The 22,598-nt window shown below is 36.3% G+C and overlaps 1 protein-coding gene across 1 annotated transcript; it reads left to right on the plus strand.

Moving 5' to 3' along the window:
• The first annotated feature begins 17,134 nt into the window (after nt 1-17,134).
• Nucleotides 17,135-22,013, plus strand: LOC132172727 (heavy metal-associated isoprenylated plant protein 7-like). The gene is made up of 5 exons (XM_059584284.1): nt 17,135-17,359; nt 17,452-17,605; nt 17,850-18,043; nt 19,152-19,242; nt 21,423-22,013. The coding sequence occupies exons 1-5, from the start codon at nt 17,351-17,353 to the stop codon at nt 21,761-21,763; spliced, it is 789 nt and encodes a 262-aa protein (XP_059440267.1). The 5' UTR covers nt 17,135-17,350; the 3' UTR covers nt 21,764-22,013.
• The last annotated feature ends 585 nt before the right edge of the window (nt 22,014-22,598 follow it).

Raw genomic sequence — 22,598 nt, forward strand, 5'->3', positions numbered from 1 at the left:
CAGCCGAACCAAGAGAGACCCAACAAAATCAACAAAAAAAAAAAATTATGCAATCAGTTACTTCAACAACCCTTCTTTTCTGGTTTGATGGTGGGTCGTTGGTGGGGGTGGTGCTGGTCGTTGGTGGTGGTGTTGGGTGCTGCTGGGCGTTTGCTAGACTCATGGCGGGCCTGGGTCTCACTGGCCGTGACCCACCTCAAAACTCATTTCTAATGTCCCAAAACCCATTTCTAACACTTTAAAACATGTTTCTAATGTCTCAAAATTCACTTTTGAATTTAAATTTAAAATCTAGAGGTGGAAGGTTAACATTTTAGGAATTTTATCAACCTAAAGGCCGAAAAATGTGACTCACAGCGCCGGGAGAGGTGACTCACAGCTAGGTCGTCATGGCCAGACCCAGTTGTGCATGACCAAGCCGTGGCTGGGTCTGGCCACCCAACCACGAGGTTCTCTGAACCTAGCTCTCTCTCTTTTGAGCTCAAATCTAATATGGTGTGGTGCATGTTATTTTTGTGCATTTTTTGAGTTTTTACTTATGTATCAGTTAGGGATTGAGGGCTGTAAAACTGGAGTTTTAAGGAGCATCCTGACCAAAGTTAAACTCAATCATGAATATCACTTTCCTTGCACTAAAAGAATGTGGATGAAAAACCAACTACTATAACTTATATGGGATCACAAAATGTGCTGTTGATTCCATAATCATACACATTGACGATAGATTTACTTTATAATTAAATAATTCATAACTTTTAAACAAAGTTACTTTTTAAAATATACGAAATTATGAATATCACTTTCCTTTCTTTTTTGTTTTTTTTGTTTTTTTTTTTTTTAAAGAAGCATTACATTGGTAATTATAATTTGGGCGAGAGTGCGTGATCGATATCATGACTTTCCCCCTTCCACTCTTTGCTTAAAAAAATAAAAAATAATAAAATAAATAAAATAAAAAGCAGGTAAGGTTAGATTAGAGCCAATGGCAAAGCTGTTGGTTTCGCACGTTTGAAAAATTCATGCCATGATAAAAAGATTGAAAAGTGCATCATGGGGTTTTTGATCGGTGAGTCGGTGACCCTTGGCTCTAGCATTAATTTGTCTCTGTGCTGGCTGCTGTGATTGGCCCTCCTCACCTTCCCTACTAATCAAAACTTCAAAACATGATAAATATTATAAATTTATAAGGTACGTACGTAGCTAGGTCGGGTTCAATAATAGGCTTCACATGGTGAGAAGCAAACAAACAAGGCTTAGAAACAAACGTGACAAGAGTCTCACCAAGTCATAAGACAAGTCTTATCTCTCAATTCTATAAGAATTATATAATTATTCAATCTGTCCTTATCAGTTGCAGGTGAAATGATCACAGAGTTGTCTTCATGGTGGCCATGGTAAGCACTAAGCTGTGAGCCTGTGAGTGTTGTATTTATCCTCTTAGGTCACTACCAAAAAAAACCAATCATTCATGGCGCTAAATTATCAAGCGTTTGTCATAAATTATGTCATGAGACTTATTTTTGCCCGCTAGTTACTGCAGTAATTTGCATGTTTGGTTCAAAAGGGATTGCGATAATATATTTTGAGTAATGCTGCAATTCCACTTTTATGCTCATACTCTCAAAGTACTCTTTAATGTAATTTTTAAAATTATTATTAAATTTTTGATAAATTATTATTATATTTCGATTTAATAATAATTATTTTAAAAATCACGTTAAGAGGTGTCTGTAGCATTTCTCATATATTTTTATGTAACAATTGAAAAAAAAAAAAAAAAAAAAAGATAAATGGTTTCAGCATGTTTAAGGAAAGTTGATAGATTAATTAAAAGCTAATTAGCTTTAAAAAAATGGTTTCGGCTTGTATAAGCTTAAAGTCTAGTTAACAGTTTAATAATTTTTAAATTGTTGATGATTTTGTCATGATGTCATAGACAAGTACTCCTTTCTTTTTTGGGTAACCATAGTTAGATAATTAGTTAAATATGGTATGCATTTCCTTTTCATATATCGTGTCATAATTTTTTCATTCCACACGTACGTGCTACCATGCATGCATACGTATTTCTACGTCCATATATATATATATATATATATATATATCCAGCAATCCGTGTCACACATCTGATTTTAAACTTCTGGCCGAAAATAAGATTAATTATATGCACTTTTTGTTTAACAGTACCACCAAGCCTTCAATTCGCCTCATCTCTCTTACTTTAATATTAAAGAAGACTTCATTCATTTTCACTTCTTACTTTCCTGGGGTTTTATTGGGGTGAAATTTCTTTACACATATTTCAAGTTTGGGATTCATCATCATGTATGATTGCATGCAAATGCAAGCATCTATCATCTATGCATATAGTCATGAGTTTAACAATCAAACTATCTTCACCATATTTGCTCAAGCGAATCAAATAAGAACATTAGCCATAGAAACCAGAAGAATTATTTTAGTACAGATGTCTTCTAACCTAGGCGACCTAGCTATGACAAAGGCTCTAGATCTATATTAATTTCAATTATGGGTACATGGACAGGCACATGCAGTTACAAGTGCATGTACATGTACAGGTCCAGAAACAGGCACAGGCATAAGGACAAGTGGTCAACCTTCAGCATAGAGTTTTCTTCACCTTCTTGAAGCAGCGATGGCACTGAAGGTTAACCTTCAGCATCATTGTTATTGTCAACTGTAAAAGTATTGAAATTCTAATTTTAAACTAAAATTCTCCGAAAAATTATTTTTTAATAAAAAATAAGGGTATTTTAGTAATTTCACACCTATCCGTTAGGATTTAACAGAAAATCCTAACGCAAGGGGGAAAGTGGAAGGAAATCAAAGTTCTATACACCAAAGTAAGAGATTTTGAACATTGGAAGAGTATTTGCAAAATGTGCGAAAGTTCATAGGGATAAAGTGAAATTTCCCCTAAAATATAATTTTTGGTAAATGATTATAACCTTCTTTTTGTGGACATAAATTTCGTACTAATTATGTTTTTTAATAACATTAATTAGATATTATGTGCTTCTCATACTTAAAGAAATGCATGGTACTTTTCTTTCTCTGGATAGTTTGTATGAAATTTCTATCATTTATCTATCTACTTATTATTAACTATTTCCCATTAATATATATATATATATATATATATATATATATATAAGCACATGAAATGGATCGTTGATTAATTCATTAATTTGTGTTACTTATACAGATCGAGAGAGTTAATTAGTTAATAGATCGATAGAATAGCGTGGTGAATAGGTGGGAACAGGATGGTCTAAGCTGGCCGAAGCTACCCCATGGTCCTTAGGGGTGGTCCGGCCACCTCCAATGCGGTGGTCAGCCACCCCTTAATTTTTTATAATTTTTTTAAATATATATATAATATTTTTTTATTATTTTTATTAATAAGACATATGTCCTATTTATGGCCTTAAGATCTCTCTATAAACCATTAACTGAATATTCTCTAGTCTAAAATGGACCGAAGAGTTCTAAATAGGTGGTATTCCTATGACCTTAACCTCGGAGAACAGATAGAATTTAGTTATAAAAAATGAGCAAAAAGTATATATATAGGTGCACTATGGAAAGGAGATGATTAAATAGCTAGGAAATTACTTCTTTTTTTTAAAAAAATAATAATAATAATAAAAAAAAAACCTTATAACTCATGTAGCATTCACTCAAGAGAACAACCGACAACCAATGTCCATCGACATTAACCGGCCCAGCATGGCAGCAACATTGTTAATCTTTTCTAATCCTATGATTATGAAGCAAGTAAAGAATAAACAAATGCAGTTGAACTTTACTCAACATCAACAACGCATAACAGAGCATGAATGATTAGTTTAAAAATCTTGATGATTAATCTACTGTTATTTTTTATTTTATTTTTATTTTTTTCCTCGAGCCCTCTCCATTATTCATCAGGAGCGAGATATAACAACACATAAGAAGAGTTAATAAAAGTGGTAAAGATCCCCCTGTAACCTTTTTCCCCTTTTTAATTAGAAAAAAAAAAAAGAAAAGACACCTATCCTCGTCGTACGGAACTGCTTTAGAGAGAAAAAGAGCATGGTTCATATTCATTGAACAGAACAATCCCTTTTCTTTTCAGGTCCGTATCACCTATGGACCCGCTCTCTCTATGACCTTACCTTAAAGTATGGCCATGGAATTGGAATGAGAGGTTTTAATCTTGAGCCTGATGGGCACGTGCACATGTCCATAAGGTGCTCATGGAGAAGAGGAGGGAGATTTATTCTAAAGTATATGTCCCAATCAGAGTGAAACAAATTAAAACGATTCGATCAGTAGAACAGAGAGTCGGAGTAACTACAGTTCATTTTAATGTAAAAACATTCAACAATCATTACTCCTATTCTAATAACAAATATATATACAGTGGCAAAGGAAGATTTTTTTTTTTTTTTTTTGAAAAAGACATAATCTTCATTAGATAACAATTCAAGAGCCAAAGCTTTACAAAGATAGAGCCAACTGCTCTAAAAAAACAATATGAGAAACACAATAAGATGTCTCCTCAATCCACACTCTATCAATAGATGACCTTGAAGCTTCTCTTGCAAGAGTATGTGCTGCCATGTTTACCTCTCTCTTCACATGACCTATGTCCCATCTCCTCCTTGTCCGTAGTAGCAGATGAATATATTCTATAACCTGTCCATAGCTACTGCCATTTGGATTTGTTCAAATTACGTTTTCCACTTCCTCTTCTGTCGTCCAAGAACAGAGCATAACAGAGGCCCCTACCTCTTGCCCACGTTGTGACGTTGCCTACTTTTGCACATGGTGCAGCATATGAACATCCCTCCACATACTAGGATTGGCCTTTCGTGTGAAACGTGGCCTATCGGCTATCATTATTCGCTTATCTTTCTGTTTAGTGGCATGGCCACCATATGGCGGGATGTTCATCCAAATACACGTTTTCTTTTTAGCAAATTAACTATTACTTTTTGTTTTCACATTTTTTCCTTTTTTTTCTACCTCGGTTTTTATTTGTATCTAAATATTAGTTTAGTATCATCATTACTATTTCATCAGCCAAACTAATGAACTGAAATGAGAGTAGTCTTAGCCACTGTGTTTTGGCCATTTGGGTGGCCGAACTAACACCAAGTGCCTAAGAAGTGATTCGGCCACCCTCAGGGCCGGCTCAATGTATTTGAGGACCTTAGGTGAAATTTTGAAGTTTGACCTTATTTTTTTTAATATTTAAATATTAATTAAATAATATTTATTTTAATATTATTATTATTTTCATTCTCATTGTTGTTTCATAACTTTTAAATTTAACTTTTAACTAGTTGTCCAAAAAAATTGATGTGATATATTTGTTTTTTTAGGTTAATTGGTCTTATTTTACAATGGACTTATTATATTGGGGCCTTATTTTAGAGACCTTAAATTTTTATGGGAAAAAATTTAGGGCCTTATTTAAAAAAAAAAAAAATAGGCCTTAAGTTAAAATAAAATAAAATTTTTTTTTAGGCCTTTACTAAAAAAAATTTCGGGCCTTACTAATTGGGGGCCCTAGGCGACCGCCTCAGTGGCCTAACCATTGAGCCGGCCCTGGGGCCCACCCCAGACGGGCCGTAGGAAATGGCCGAAACCACTCCTATGGCAGCCCGTTAATTTGACTAACAGAATAATAACGAATGTATTAAATTAATATTTACTTATAAGTCATGTACTATTTCTAATACAAAACTTAGTTATTAAAAATATGATTAACCCATTAGAATAAAATAAAACTACAAATGGAGTGGGGCGGGAGAACCCAACAAATATGTAAGGGGTCTAAAGTAAATAATTGGGTAGTTTGGCCCAAATAATTAGGGGCTGAGTGTATAAAAATTAAAAAACTCCTTCGATAATTGTAAGGTATCAAAAGAATATTTTGAGTGTTTCTTTGTAAATCAGGAGACAGAACATCTCGCATGGCTCAATATTTTGTTTATATATATATATATATATATAAAGCTAACACATAAAAGAATTTTATAAAAAGCTGCTGGACTGGCCCAGGCCCGACTATAACTGTCTTGGTCCGGGACTGGGCTTCAAAAATCAGCCCAAATCTTGGGAGAAGACTTTAAGTGCAAAGACATGTTACTGGCCTGGTTCCAACAACCCGAGTTATCGAGCCCATCGTCAGCTCTAAATGCAACTAAAGATCTGCTGTAGGCCCATCCCAATTTTGAATAGGAAAAATGTGTCTTTTGCTGAGAAGTACATTTTTTTTTTCTTTTTTCTTTTTTTTTTTCCGTTTCTTTCTTTTAGTTTTCCATAATCAGACAATTTATTTTCTTTTTGATGCTCTTTGGACTGAAATTTCTTTCTCTTTCTATCTTTCTATTGTTGTTATTTGTTGGCGAAGAAGCTCATGGGTTAAGAGTTGTTTGGATAGATTGAGTTATGGGACTTACTTGTTTGAATAATTGAGTATCATTGGAGTCCTCTTTCAATTATCTGTCCGAATTGGGTGCAGTTCAACTAGCCAACTATCATATATTTGTAATTTTTTTTTTTTAAAAAAAAAAACATTTAATTTCATAAAACAATGAGCAGAAATTTATCAACTAAGACCTGCAAAATGTTCATATTGTTATATTTTTATCGAGCAATATTAAAAATTACACTTTCATTATCTTACCCTATTATCTTTTTTGAAAATTCAAGCTTGATAATATTTCATAAATGGATCATTGGCAGAGCAATTGCTTTGTCAGTAAAATATCTCTGATACAAGACGGACACTCCTCAATCTATACAATATCATTGACCTGTTGAAGGGCCATTTTTGCTAGTCCATGCGCCACCCTATTTGCCTCATGATACTCATGGTTTACTTGCCACCTGGAAAAATCATTTAAGCACAGCTTTACATCATCTATCAAGGGACCAAACATACTAGAGTTCCGACCCTTGTCTTGGATGGCGTCAGTGATTTGCTTGGCATCCCCTTTAATAATAATGTGTTGCACTCCTCTCTCATGGCCGAAAACTGCCCCATAGAAGGCTGCCATGGCCTCTGCTGCTGAAAACTCTTATAAACCCAATCTCCTAATACATTTCGCAGCTAAGAACTTCCCTTCCTGATCACGCATAATAATACCGAAGCCCATCACCCCAGCTTTTTTGTCCAAAGCTGCATCCATGTTCACTTTGGTCCACCCTGCAACTGGCTTAACCCAATGTACTTGACGTTGGACTTGGGCAAAACCTTGCTGATCTTCAGACTTGTTCGCTTGCTCATAATTGATCACCGCCCTTTTAGTTTCCCGAACTACAAAATCTGGGTGAGAGAACGTGCCTTTGAATATCCAAGCATTTTGTCGCAGCCAAATTCATCATGAAATTTCTGATAATAAGCAAAGGACTTCACCACCCCCCTTCGCAAATAAGTCCCCATCAACTTGGAAAAAATCTGACCCCGAAAAATTGCTATTTTGGAAAGCTATTAGACTCGCACCCCAAACAACCCTAGACGCCGGGCAATCCCATTGGGCATGGAAAGTAGTTTCGGCCTCCAAACTACAAATGGGACACATGGGATCCTCAATAACCCTTTTCCTTAGTAGGTTATCCTTAGTCGGTAGGAGGTTTTTACAAGCTCTCCACGTGAAATTTTTAATTGCATTTGGAGCATGCATGTTCCAAATTTTCCTGCCATAAAGCGTTGTGCCCACTTCTACTAGAACTCTCGGGTTGTTGGCCGCTATCTCGCTCTTTCAACATGTGGTAAGCGCTACTCACCAAGAACACACCATTTTGAGTCCCTCTCCACACCAGCTTGTCCGTCTGATTGAGGCAACTTAATAGAACCGATTGAATAGCCATCTGATCATCCAGATTGAAGATCTCTCTTAATAATGTTAATTTCCACCCCTGGCCCTGATGATTAATTAGCTCCTTCACTTTTGCTTCCGCATTCAAAACCTTTGGAGGAGATTTCACCATATAAACTGTCCAGATTGGTCCATAACCGCCAACATTGTTTTGCCAAGAGAGCTTGGTGGAAAGATGAGATCTCTAAACCCCATACCACCTTGTGATTTTGCCACTCCAAGCTTCTCCCAACTCATCCAATGTATGTGTTTCTCATTTGATTGATTCCACCATCAAAACCTCTTCATCAAAGAATTAATATCATTGCATAAAACCTTTGGTAGAAGGAAGACGCTCATGCTATATGTAGGAATTGCTTGAACTACAGCTGATAAGCGCCGAATGTTGCACATTCAAGCCCCTTAATTTACATATGTTAATTTCTTAGCATTGTTATTTGTTTGATTTTGTTTTGTTTTTGTGTTTCAGGTCTTATCTGACAAACCATTGGAAATTGGGTTTAAAAGATCAAAAAGTTGAGCATTCTGGAATTAGGATCGAGCGCAGCATTCATGGGATTGAGCGCACTGCGCTCGAGCGCACACCAGCCACGCTTGAGCGCACTGCGCTAGAGCACACCAAGTCTTGGATCGAGCGCACTCGAGCGTACAATGCACGTTAAGAACTCCTCTCCAGCATGGACTTGGATTTCTATCTCCCAATTGGACTGGGAGACTGCTCTCCGGTTTTCTCAGGGTTTTTAGGGTTCTCCTAAACCCTATAAATAGGGATCTAAACATTGTAAACAGACACACCGCTTCCTAGAGCTAGAAATTAAAAATTTGTCTTTGGAGCTTAGAAGATCATGAGTGGCTAAACCCCTTCGTGGGGTGTTGATGTAACCCTATCCAAGCACAATGGTTTGATTGTATTTAATTTCTAGATTTTCAATTTTTTTTTTTTTTTTTTTTTTTTTCAATTTATGCATGTTGATTGTATAACTATGAGAATTGCTACCTTTTGATTCTGTTCTTAATTATTAAATGCAATTGTTCTTAAATTCTAATATCAATATTTGTGAAATTCTTCTCTTGTCTTAGAAAGTATTTTACCTTTATTGATCTTAAATCATTCTTGTTTTCTGTGATTATGAGAATGATGGTTATACAATGGGTTTAATTGACATATGATTAATAGGATTTGATAGGCCATGCCTAGGGAAGACGGATTGTACTACACCATAGTTTAGTGTAATTTAGGTAGACAATCCGTGCCAACCGAAAATGGGTTACACTTATTCATTGAATGTATGTATCCTCTTAAAGAATTTGATAATTTATACCTAGGGAAGACGGGTCGTACCGCATCTTAGTGGTTAGGTGGATGATCCGTGCCAACCGAAGATAGATTATGCTTATTCTTTAATAAAGTAATTTCTTGTTTATTTATAACATGCATAGAATGAATTTCTGGGATTAATTATGATTAACCATTGTTGTGCGGATAGAGGTAAAGTTAATACCCTACACTCTCTCTCTTATTTTAAATTTATTTTATTTTCATGCACTTTAGTTTTAAAGAAAATCAAATTAAATATCTTTTCAATTAAGTTAATTTTAATCTTTCAAATTTTGATAATAAAACCCCTGCAGTCCTTGAGGTTCGACACCCTCTCTATAGCCGTATCCTACAAAGATTTGTCCTATTGCGAGTGGTTATTTTTATTATTGATATTTTTGGACACGAAAATACCACATCAACCGCCTTTAACAAAATCTCTTTTCTGGCTTGAGAAAGGAAATTCAATTTCAGTCTTGCAACCTCTTCCACACCCGAGTCTTGATACTTTGAAATTTCGCCATTTTGGATTTTCCGACTAAAGTCGAGGGCCTCAAGTACGTATCAAACCGCTACGATTCAGGAATTCCCGCCACTTCTAAAAAAAATTTCTTCACCTGAGCCTCAATATTTCTGCTAAAAAGGATAGCAGTTTTTTCTTTGTTCAACCGTTGTCCTGAGGCATGTGCATAAGTATCCAAAACTTTTGTTATCCGATTCCAGTGCTTCAAATCAGCCCTGCAAAACAGTAAACTGTCATCTGCAAAAAATAAGTGGTTGATCTTAGGACCCCTTTTTGAAGTAGGCACCCCTTTAATATACCCATTTTGCCCTGCCTTGACAAGGAGAGAGCTCAACGCCTTCGCACAAAGTAAGAACAAATAAGGTGAAATGGGGTCTCCTTGCCTTAAGCCCCATGATGGATAAATTTGGCCCACAAGATTACCATTCACTAAGATGGCATAGTTGACCGAACGAACACACATCGTGATGAGATTAACCCACCGCTCAGTGAAACCCAATCTTCTCATAATAGCCTCCAGGAAGTCCCACTCCACCCGATCATTTGCCTTACTCATGTCTAATTTGATAGCTATATACCCCTCCTTCCCCCACATACGAGTATGCATTGAATGCAATGTCTCATAGGCGGCCAAAATATTATCAGTGATCAACCTCCCCGATATAAAGGCACTTTGGTTCATAGAAATCAGGTTAGGCAAAATCACCTTAATTCTATTAGCAAGGACTTTGGAGATAATCTTATAAAAAAATATTACACAAACTTATAGGCTTAAACTCTGTCACCCTTTTAGGGTTAGGAGTCTTAGGAATAAGTGCTATATACGTAAAATTGAGTTCCCTTGCAATTATACCAGAATTTAAAATTGCTAGTACAGATTGACATACCTCCTCACCTACCACCTCCCAATTGTTAAGAAAGAAACCCGCAGAGAAACCATCAAGTCCCGGGGCTTTGTAGGGTGACATTTGTTTCAAAGCTGTAAGTACCTTTTTTACAAAAAAATCCCTCATCACACCATCGTTCATCTCGGAGGACACACGACACTCAAGCTCTTCCAAGCATAAATTTGGATCGGTTTGGGCCTCGGATGTAAATAATGTTTGGTAATAATTAACAAACACTTGCTCCACGTCCCCTTTTGACTCACAAAACCGCCCCTGCTCATCAATAATACCGTCAATGGAATTTCTTTGTTTTCTTTGGGTTGCACAATTGTGGAAGAATTTAGTATTTTTATCTCCCTCCTTGAGCCATGCCTCATTTGATTTTTGTTTCCACTTTATTTCTTCTTTTTCCAACATTGTCTGCAGCTCTTTTTGGAGGCCCACTTCTTTTTCCTTCTCCGAGTCCCCCATCCCACGTTGAAGCTCTTTTAATTGTTGGGTTTTAATACTCAACTCTTTATCTGCTCCCACCAGCTCATTCTTTCTCTACCTTAATAGTCATTTTGAGCACCTATCAAGTTTCCCCTTAATATTTCTCCACCTGTCCTCTTGATTGAATTTTTTCTTTCAGACTTGCCTAACCACTTCCTTTGACCCTTTTTCCTTCGCCCAATGAGCCTCATACCTGAACAATTTTGTCCTCCTTCCACCCGAGCCGAAACTATTATAAGTAAACAATAGTGGCATGTGGTCCGAATTGATTATAGCTTCACTCGAAATAATCACAGCTAGGTGAATTGCACACCATTCAGCATTTGCTGTCACCCTATCCAATATGGCCTGAATAAAGGAATCCCCTTCTTGCCCATTATTCTATGTAAAAAATGATGCATTACACCCGAGATCCGATAACTCACAAAAAGAAAGGGTGTTCCGGAAAGCGTTCATCTGACCCAATGCCTTCTCATTACCACCCATTTTTTCAGCTCTATCCGTGATCTCATTAAAGTCCCCAAAGCAGACCCACGGCTTAGGATTAAGACCAGCTAAATGGCGCAAAAGTGCCCATGCTTCGTGTCTCTTATGAGGTTCTGGGTTCCCATAAAAACCCGTCAATTTCCAACTTTCCCCTCCCCTCTTCGGAGTAACCACATCGTTAATGTGTCTACGACTATAGTTTTGGATTTCAAGATCTAAGTCCTCCTTCTATAGCAAGGCTAAACCACCACTTCGTCCCACACAATCCACAACAAAGCAATTTCAAAATCCCACTTTGCTTCTTATTTTCTCCATCTTTTCTTGTTGTACCTTGGTTTCCATATGGAAAACCAGGTTGGGTCTCTTGACTTTGCACAATTGACAAAGTTCGTGAACTGTCCGCGGGTTCTCAAGCCCCCTGCAGTTCCAGCTTAGGGTGGTTATTGCGGTCGGCGATGCTGTGAAGCAGCACCCGCCAATCCCGAACCATTAAAATTTTTCTCCAGAGTACTATTCTCCTCCCTATTCGGCCCACTTCTCCTCCCTCTCTTCACTTCTGAGAGATCCCCATCCATATCTCTTTTGTCTGTCTTTTATGTATATCTATCTGAGCACAAACCAAAATAGTCTGGGTTGACTTTGCCCTTGCTTTCCTTTTCCACGTGAGAACATACTCAGTGCCTTTGAATTGGGATTGCAGGGGAACCGTAATATGTTGACTCCCATGAGTAGGACCATTGGACCCACCTAACGTGGTAGCATTCCCTCCATTACCAGTCAGCTTCTCCTTATTCCACGTGGACTCCCCTAGCTCCCCATCTTTACTACTCGCAGCTCTCCTACTTTCCATATCTACCCATCGCCGGCCCTTTGAATCACTAAAGAGGTCTCCCCCAGCTGCATACTTAATTACAAAATCTCCCTCATAACTGCTCTCCTTTTCCATTGACATCTCATTAAAAGGAGGTGATCCGTTTTGGCCGTGAATCTTTCATGAGAATCCTCCCTTCATTCCGGAATTCTCGCCCATGTTCCCTCTCCTTGTAATATGTCCTCCCTCCGGAAACGGAGGAAAATTCCCCTGCCGATTTTCACCTCCGCTAGACTGCACCTCTTCCTCATTGTGTCCACGGCTACCGGAAGCACCCCAACTAGTACTCCCTCGTTTCTCCCTTTGCCTCCCTGACCTCTGTTAGAATAACCCCTGTCCATAGAACGAAAATGGCCCCCTCCATATTCCCCCCAACCACCACGCCGGCGCCGTTCTCCTTCCCTTCGTCTTGAAGGAGATTCAACCCTCAGCCAGGGCCCGAAGTCAGGACCTTCACCTCTCATTTGTGGACTCCTTTTATTCAGGCAACCTGCTATCCCGTGACTGATACAGCCATACTGAAAATAGTAAATGGGCAAACGTTCATACTGGAATACTACCCGAACCGATCTCCCATGTACCTTCAGCATTCCTCCTCAAGACAACGGCTTCTTTAGGTCAATCCGAATTCTGACCTGAAGATATTCACCCCACCCAATATCTTCTTCTTCTATATCCACTTCTTCCACAATGCCCACAAAAGCACTAATCTGAAAACCAACATCCTTGCAGATGCATGCAAGAGGCAAGTTGATCATCCGCACCCAGAAGGCAACTTTGTCAAAATCAATCTCCGCTGGACAGCGTCACTCCATCAAGGTCTTCCACCGCAAATAAACTCCCTTCGAATACCCAAGGTCTCCCTTCCAAGACTCTTGATTTGTCCTATGAGTGCTCAAATTCAATCAAGAATAGATTGTCCCCAGAACTTTGAATGATAAAGTTCTTGTCGGTCTCCATCCTCTGATCAGTTTCGATTTAATTATCTCCTTACTCACCATCCTTTCAGACACCAATTTCCCAAGCAAACATGATTGCCCCCGGTTCACAGGGTTAACCATAGAATGGGGCTTAATCTCAATCTACACACCTTCCTCATCTGAAAGTGAAAAGTTCCCCCACATCTTCGTAAGATCATCGGCCATGCTTCACAATATTCCCTCACAGCAGTCTGTCAAAGGCTTGGAGTTTGGTTTGCTTCTCCTCTAGGGTTTGACACTAGAGAGAAAAATAAAAAATATGTTCATTTTCATTCTATTATCATGATAGTGACATAGTGAAATAAAAATGTGGTTTTTAGCATTACTCTAATCTAAAACAACTTAGACAACAAAAGTACGGCATCAAAATGTGGGATCAAATTCACCCAAACCCTAAACGCCAATAAATTAAAATTTTGTTTTGTGGTGTGTGTCGGTGTGCACAAGACTCAACCTAGGGTGCAATATGTTCTCGATTATTAATGTGATATACCCCGCCCCCACCCCCCCGCGCGACTCCAATCTTACATGCATAATAAAAAATAATAAAAAAATCTAAAATCAAATTTGTAGGGTTTGGTAGCCGCCCCCTATAGAGATAGATGGGGGGATTTAATTCACTTTCTGTATGGTCGTATATCAACCTCTTTTTTCTTTTCTTTTTTTTTTTTTTGGGGGGTCTAGTTGCCCTCCTTTGAGGGACCATCAATGAGATAATTTGTTGTGTTGTGGAATTGCCAATTTGTCATGGCTTTTGCTTTCAGAATCAGCTTTTGATCCCATGGAAAGTTTAGCGGCTTCTTTTCGTCGTCTTTTACTTTTGTACTTATATTTTAATGGGTAGAAATTTCTTTTAAACTAGTTTAAAAAAAATATATTTTTTAACTCATTTAAAATAGTATCAGTACCTATAAATATTTAAAACGTTAATTTAAATTAGTAAATTGCTATCTTAAGAATTTAATGTAAGACTTTGTACTATTTTAAATAGATCGAAAGATATTTTCTTTAAACTGATTTGAAGGAAATTTTTGTCCTATTTTAATATATCCCATTCAATGAAAATAATCTATATTTCTCTTTCAACACAGTATTTACAAAATCATATGACAAATTGAATTACTGAAATAGGAGGAAATTCTCCGAGCCAATTGGAAGGAAATTTATATCCATTTCATTTGTTTGACTCTGTTGGATTCTTGAGAGTGGCCGCCAAGTTGTTTACGTAAAGACACAAACCAATCACCATTGCTTTACCTTTCTCTCCTTTTCTCCAACCACTTTAATTTCAATGGAGGACCAGATCGGAGATGACGATAATGCTTATCATCACACGTGTCATACAACCAACGGTTGTCCTAAATGGTCCCCACTCAGTCCGATTCCAGCCTTTCTTTTTCCATATAGATACTGTCACTCACTGATAGCCTTACCTGGCCGAGCATACGTGGGGTTCGCCTTCCCCTGCACTTCATCATCGCTTTGGGCTTGGAATCCAAATCTCTGGGCTCCATCCCATCTCTATCTTTCATTCTCCTTTCCATCTCAGAATTAATAAAATTATAAAAACAAAAAACAGAAAAAACCCGAACGGTTCATAAAATAAAATATGGACTATGAAATAACTTGACATGCATTGAGAGAGTATTATAAATTGATATTGCTTAACGAATTTATTGAAAGCATTTTTCTTTTTCTTTTTGTCTAAAAGAAATTCATTGAAAATTTCCTTGTAATAAGGCCCTGCCTCTTTGGTTCGCCCACTTTTTATTTAGGTTTTCTTGCTTCTGTTTTGTAATAAGGCTTGGCCACTCGATCTGCCTGCTTGAATGTGAACTGAACTTTGGTCCAGATCTTTTAGGTCATGAATGTGAATTTTAGTCAAAATCTTCAAGTTGTGGACGTGAACTTCATTCTGGCTTTTGGGTCTAGGAGGAATTTGCGCTACCTATACATTGGATTGCGTCTGTCTTATGCAGATCTGTTATTTCAACTGAAAACTAGTCATAGGTTAGCGGAGGTTTTAGGTGATGTTGTATCCTTATAGCTTTGGCTATAATTTACATTTTTAGGGCTTTGTGCTCCTGCGATGTAAGAGCTTTATGCTCGTGATTATTATCAATGAAATTAGAATGTATTTCTTTTTTTAAAAAAAAAAAAAAGAAGAAGAAGAAATTCATTGAAAATAAAGAGACAATAACGGAAAGCCACAAACATTATATAAGGCCCTGAATTTGACATCATTTTCATACGCATCTATGAGATTTTGATCATCACATATACTCATCAATCATTCTGTGGCAATGGGTGCTGGCACGTGTAGATACCCAATAAAAAGGGTACTGGCACATGTTGGTGATGATTAAGAAAAAGAATTTTGGGTTGGTAGGTAAAAAGAAAAAAGAAAAAAAGAAGATAATTTCTACAATAAATTAAAGGTGTAACATACCATGTAGACAGAAATAGAGCAGTTTGATTTCGACCAAAACCAGGATTTCATTACCTTTGTCTCATAAGGCTAATCGTGTAAAAGTTAAACCTTATCAACATCTTTTTAGACTTTCTGTCGGCTCTTTTTTGTGTGAATATCCTTCATCATCACCTCCTAAAGTAGGCACCCAAGGCTCCAATCTAATTCACACTTATCAGCAAACTATGGTATCACACAGATTTTGCTACTTTTTTTTGAGCTAGTCTTTAAATTCGTAGTAATTTGCTATCCAAATTGCTACAAATTCAAGTAATAAATATAAGAGAGTCCTTACGAGGCCTATTTTTTTAAGGAGACAAAATACCCAAAAATTTATTCATAAAAATGAATACCATATGTGTTTCCTCATATTTGCTGTTCGAATTACTAGCAATCTAGGCAACAAATGTGAGAGAGCTCTTATGAAGCCCATCTTCCAAAATCGAATGACAAGAGCGTCGGTCGGTAATGTTGATTTCGGTAGAAAAATTTTATTTTCGCCTTTCGAACTGACAATGTTGATAAAGTCGGTTATTTCACTGACTTATTCCGCAAAATTTTATTTTATTTCGCATTTTGAGCCGAATGGCAGTCGGTAAAGTCGGTGTCGGTGTCGGTAATGTTGGTATGTGCAAAAGTGGCAAATTTGTAGGTAAAGTTGGTCGAAAATTAGTCAGTAAAATCGGTTTGGTTAAAAAACTTCTTCTGCCTACCAAACCGAAAAATTTGGAATAAAAAAAATCATGCCGCCTACCGTCTGCCATCAAGTCGGTAACGGTTAAAAGTCAATCGGAAGTCAGTTAGTTGGTAATTTGCTCAGTCCTAGACAAGATGCCTAAAATCTGCTTAGACAAGTAAATCTCATATGACTTCTCTCATATTTATTAACATAATTGATAGAAATCCAAACAATAAAATTACTAAAAATTTATATATATCAGTAATATATATTAATTGCAAGAGATATGGCTGTGTTTGTTAAACATTTTGTCTTATGTTATTCAAACAAATACATGAATAAAATATTAAAATCACAAACCCTATTCAAAACATAACACATGCTTTTACCATTATGTCACGACAAAACAATTATTCACTAATTTGTCCTATTCTTTTAATGTACACAGTATTGGGGTACAGAGGCCGAGTCATTTAGAAGGAAATGGAGGGCATTTTATGAGATGCTGAGTAGGCTAAAGGACGTATGTCTACTCTGCATTAAACAATTCCACATCAGATTTGCGGAATCCCCACGTTACTTAAATGTTCTTCCTCCTTCTCGTCTTCTAGACTTCTCCCCACACACTATCAAATACGCAGAGAGAGAGAGAGAGAGAAAGAGACAGAGAGGGTGAACCCTTGAAGTCTGCATTTCTTGCATAACGTACATATTGTCTGAAGCAGACTACTTTGACAAGCATCACAGAAATGGGTGAAGTAAGTTCTTTTTATGACGCCATTTTTATATCATTTTTTTCTCTGTTTGATATTCTTCTTCCTCATTTGTTCTTTTCTTTGTGTTGCTGAAGGAGAAGAAGGAAGAGGAAAAGAAAGAAGAAAAGAAGGAAGAAGAGAAAAAGGAAGAAAAGAAGGAAGAAGAACCACCGGAGATTGTTCTCAAGGTTGATATGCATTGTGAGGCCTGTGCTAGGAAAGTGGCAAGAGCCTTGAAAGGATTTGAAGGTTATTTCCCTTAATTTACTCATTATATTCTAAGCCTGTTTGAATTCTCACATCACTTTTTTTTTTTTTCCTCAGAAAATTTAAGATCCCATCTCTGAGGATTTAGTTAAATTATTTTAAAGACCATAATATATGTATATATATATTTTTTAACGTTTAACACGTTTTAAATAAATAACATAAAGTTTAAAAATCCTTGTGTACCATAGAAAAAGAATATTGATATGATTGTTTTTGATCACAGGAGTGGAAGATGTAACAACAGACAGCAAGGCCAGCAAAGTGGTGGTGAAAGGGAAGGCAGCAGACCCCATAAAGGTGTGCGAAAGGCTACAAAAGAAAAGTGGCAGAAAGGTGGAGATAATTTCACCTTTGCCAAAACCCGCTGAGGAGAACAAGGAAGAAAACAAAGAACAAAAGGAAGAGAAAAAAGAAGAGGTAAACTCTTTAAACCTATAGTATTTATTTCTCAATATAATATGACATATATCAATTGTAGGAGAAAAGAAAAGAGATAAACATCTAATTGTATTGTTATATTTTTGTAAAATTATTAAAAAAGTGAGTCCAAAAAATTGCATATTTTTGTTAACAAACCAATTCATCTATATTTGTGCTAGAAAATCCTTCACCAATTTGGATGGATAATTTTTGGACTGGATCGGGTGCAATTAGCTATTAGTATATATATATATATACACACGAAAGATTTGACACTTGAATAATGCTAGAAATCACCCTATCTTACGATTATTCTACATTATTAACATGATAGTTTTAACCTAGGTCGACATCGCAGGATAAGAAAATGATTTCTAGCATTTTGGTGTTTTTTTTTTTTTTGGTGTTTGTATATGGAGAGTTTCACACTTTTAACTTTTTACCTTGCTCCCATGGGTAAATAATAAATATGTCCTCCCCTTTAACTTTTTCTTTGTACCCTTCTCTGCTCTCTAGAGCCTAGTCTCTAGTGAGAATGTAAGATCCTACCCAACAGTTTCTAACAGTCAAAATTTGACCTGGTAATTAAAAGCATTAAAGTTGGGTATATATGGGAGTTACCTTTAGACCATAGACTCTCTCTCCCCCACCCACTTAAATGTATAGTGGATGGAGGTGGAGCTTTGTTGCCGCTGACATGAAAGTAACCAAACAGTGTGGGAAAGGTAACCCACCCATGAAGTAGGCACATTTTACAAGGGGAGGTAAATGAGCCTATCACGAGCTCTTGACCCCACTTCCCCCACAACTCCACAACTTGATCAATTTATCCACTGTAAACACTGCAACAATGGAGTCACGGGTTCACCCTCACCCACCCCCTAGTTTTACTTTAACCAACATTCAAAATAGAACACAATGCTGACGGTAAAAACTTTTGACTCCATTTTACTTCTTTGCTGCATTGTAAAATGCTACAAACTACCACTTTTATTTTACTTTTACCTTACTCTGCTACTTTAATCAATTAATCTTTGAAGGGTTAATTTAAAATTTAATATAAAATTATTTGTATCTGACCAATAATTGGATCTCTTGTGATCAGCCTCCTGCTGTTATAACAGTCGTACTAAAAATTCGAATGCATTGCGATGCATGCGCTCAAGGTATACAGAAGCGAATCCGGAAAATTCAAGGTACATTATTATTCTTATTATTATTATTATTATTATTATTCTCCATTATCTAAATTGCTAGCTTATGTTACCTTGTAATAATCAAAGTTGGAAAATAATTAGGGAAATATTAAGCTATGAGAGCCACCCTTTTTTTAAAAGGATAAATCGGTTTTTTTAATGCATAATTTTTGAACCGGTTTTTTAAGAGTGAATCGGTCATTAAATTAGCTTAATTAAATGCATTTAATTATATTTCAATAATTTTCCTTATATGTGATTTCATTAAATTCCAACATTTAATGCACAATATTAAAAGTATTATTAATGTCCAAATCAAATAAGGAAACAAATAATACAAATCAAATTATTATGTATTAATACTTTTAGTCACTTTAATATTTTTAATTCAAATTTAGAAAAGGCTAGAAGACAATTTTTTTTTCTACATATACTTTGTGCAAGTAATAATAGATAATTTATAAATAAGAATAACACAATCATCTCCAGACAATTATAATTGAGTATTAACTGTACTTTTAGGTTGTGTTTTTTTTTTTTTTTCAATTTGTTCTTGAAAAAAAATAATAAATTGCAACTTCTGAATTAAGATAATAAATTGTTTGGATTAGTGGGCTAATAGAAGATTATAGAGTGTTTATTTGATTTTTGTGCAAAAAAAAGAATAAAAACTCTTTTGAAACACTAAAGAGATATCACATCAACAATATCAGAATTTCCTACTAATTTTCTATCAATATTTTGATAATCAGAATTCAAGTTTTCTTCTTGCTATTTTTTTTTTCTTCTTTTATACTTTTCTTTAAGTACATGTTTGGTACACTTTAAAAAAGAAAAAGTACATGTTCAATAATGTATTGGTATATAACATTTAGTATGTATTTTTATTAAAAGAGGCGTAATAGATTTTTGCATACATCTATTTTAACTTATAAATAAAAGTAAGATGGGATGCGTTTAAGTTTTTAAAATTAAATTATAATGAAGAGTCCCGTGTATAGCGCGAGTTATGTGCTAGTTAAGGTTAAAAGGTCTTATCCATTTAATTTACTATAGGTCAGATTAATATTAACGTTTATAATTTTACATTCATAAGTTGACACTGAAGCTTGACAGCAATCTATACTATTTGTTTTCTTGAGTCCCCTCACTCGATGGTTCATTGGGCCTAATAAGTCCATTTGCAAGTTGTGTCCTTTAATTTATAGTAGCTTAAGTGGCCGATTGAGGAGATTTATGGACCTTCAATCTGCCTAAAAAAGTAAGTTGTGTGACTGATGGACCGTCAAAACCTTGAAGACGTGTGATAGAAGGTCAATAAAGAATCAAATAGTAACAAATTGTATACAGCTGGTTCAAATGAGTAAAACATGTAATTATAAATCATGGGAATGACCGAATTGCAGCAAATTTTTCATGGAGTTCACTTGTCTGAATAGATGGTCTGCACCTTGGGCTGTCTAAGCAAATAAACCTTATCAAAGCACTGTGTGATCATACTATCAAATGAAATCTACCTGTTTAATTATACAAATGTCCAAATAATCGTAAGTGTAAACCCTCTCCCATTGATAGCCAGCTAATTGCAGCCTATTCCCATCACATTATATGGGTTACCTTTCTTAATTAGATTTTTCTATTTGGGACTGGAGATGAAAAGACCTGATTAATTCACTCGTCCCATCATATTGGTTTAATCAATGGCCAGCCTCTTATGCGAAATTCTCCTTTGAAGATTCTTTTCTTGATAATCATGCAATAAAATCAATCGGTGTGATCATATCGCATGTCAATCACTCTTGTCAATGGGACTTTAATTTGGATCGAATTTGTTAGCTTCCTTTTGGAACCAACCCAATCCACACCGGATGATGATTTGCTGCAATCCCTTGTCAAAAGTGGACGGTGGGGAAATTGCAGCAATCACGTGAGAAAGGGGTCTTATGCAGTGGGTTTTTGGCCCACTTGCCTCCTCGCATTTTTCTGTCCAACCCCTCAAGAGCTGCCCACTCTCCCTTGGTCTTTGTTTTTGTAGTTTTCCTTTTGTTTTTCCATTTTTCTCTTACTTAATTGCCCCCAAACAAAAAAAAAAATTACCCTTTATGGCTTGGATGTCCATGTCGAAATGAACAACACATATGGTTGGATTCACTGATGTGAGATTTTGGAGTGTATGGCAGGTGTTGAATCAGTGGAAACAGACTTAGCTAATGATCAGGTAGTCGTAAAAGGCGTCGTCGATCCGGCGATGCTGGTTGATTATGTGTACAAGAGAACCAGAAAGCAAGCCTCCATAGTGAAGGATGAAGAAAAGAAAGAAGAGGAGAAGAAAGAAGAGGAAAGGAAGGAAGAAAAAGAGGGAGACAAGAAGGATGGTGAAGAAGGCAATGCAGAGGACGACAAGAAGAGTGATATCAAGCGAAGTGAATATTGGCCATCCAAGCACTTGTTGGAGTATGCATATGCATACCCACCTCAGATTTTCAGTGATGAGAATCCCAATGCTTGCTCTGTTATGTGACCAATCCTTGTGCTTTCTATGTGTACTTAGACATGCATGCTAATAAGTACGAAAGTCATGGGTTTATGCCATCCCATATAAAGTGTCATCGAGTCTTTTTGCTTCTTAGGTTTGAACTTAATTTGAAGTATGTGTCTATGGACTGCACACATGCATCCATAAAAGCTCTCTGCATGCTGTAATGAGCTACGTTGGCCTAAGTTTTTGTATGTACAAATTTAGCACAGAAAGTGTGTGCTTACTGCATTCAGATTAATCTTAATATTAAGAAGTTTAAGTAGTGTACATAGGGCAAAATCAAGCCAACTCACTCCAAGTAACTGGCCGGATTGATATCTGCTATAAACATTTGAATGTTTCAATTCTCAAATCTTCAGTAAGCTCAAAATATACACCTTAATGGAGTTTCTTTATACATACTTTCATCTGCACTTTTGCTTTGGCATCCGTGACAGTACTTCTCTTAAGATTCGATGTTCTATCCAACTTTCATTCTATCTTCCAAGAGTTAGGCAACCTTTTTGAATATTATCTAAATGACTAAATTTATCATTTTCTAGCTATGAGCCGAAACTTTTAGGATAAAAAGGTTATGAGTTCAATTTTTATCTAATGGGTCCGATTGATTACAGGAATACAAATTTTTAGTAAAACTCATTCTCGAAAACCATCTTACAAGGGGAGGTATCCAAGAGCTTATATACATATAGTTAATGTTGTACTTAAGTCATATTGTATAATACTTGGGATTGCAACATATCACTAAACTTCATAGCTGACGTCCATAGTGGCCCACATTATCCTATAAGTTGCCCCCTTCGTTATTATAACCCTC

Source organism: Corylus avellana, chromosome ca2 (assembly GCF_901000735.1).
Source record: "Corylus avellana chromosome ca2, CavTom2PMs-1.0".
Taxonomy (NCBI): domain Eukaryota; kingdom Viridiplantae; phylum Streptophyta; class Magnoliopsida; order Fagales; family Betulaceae; genus Corylus; species Corylus avellana.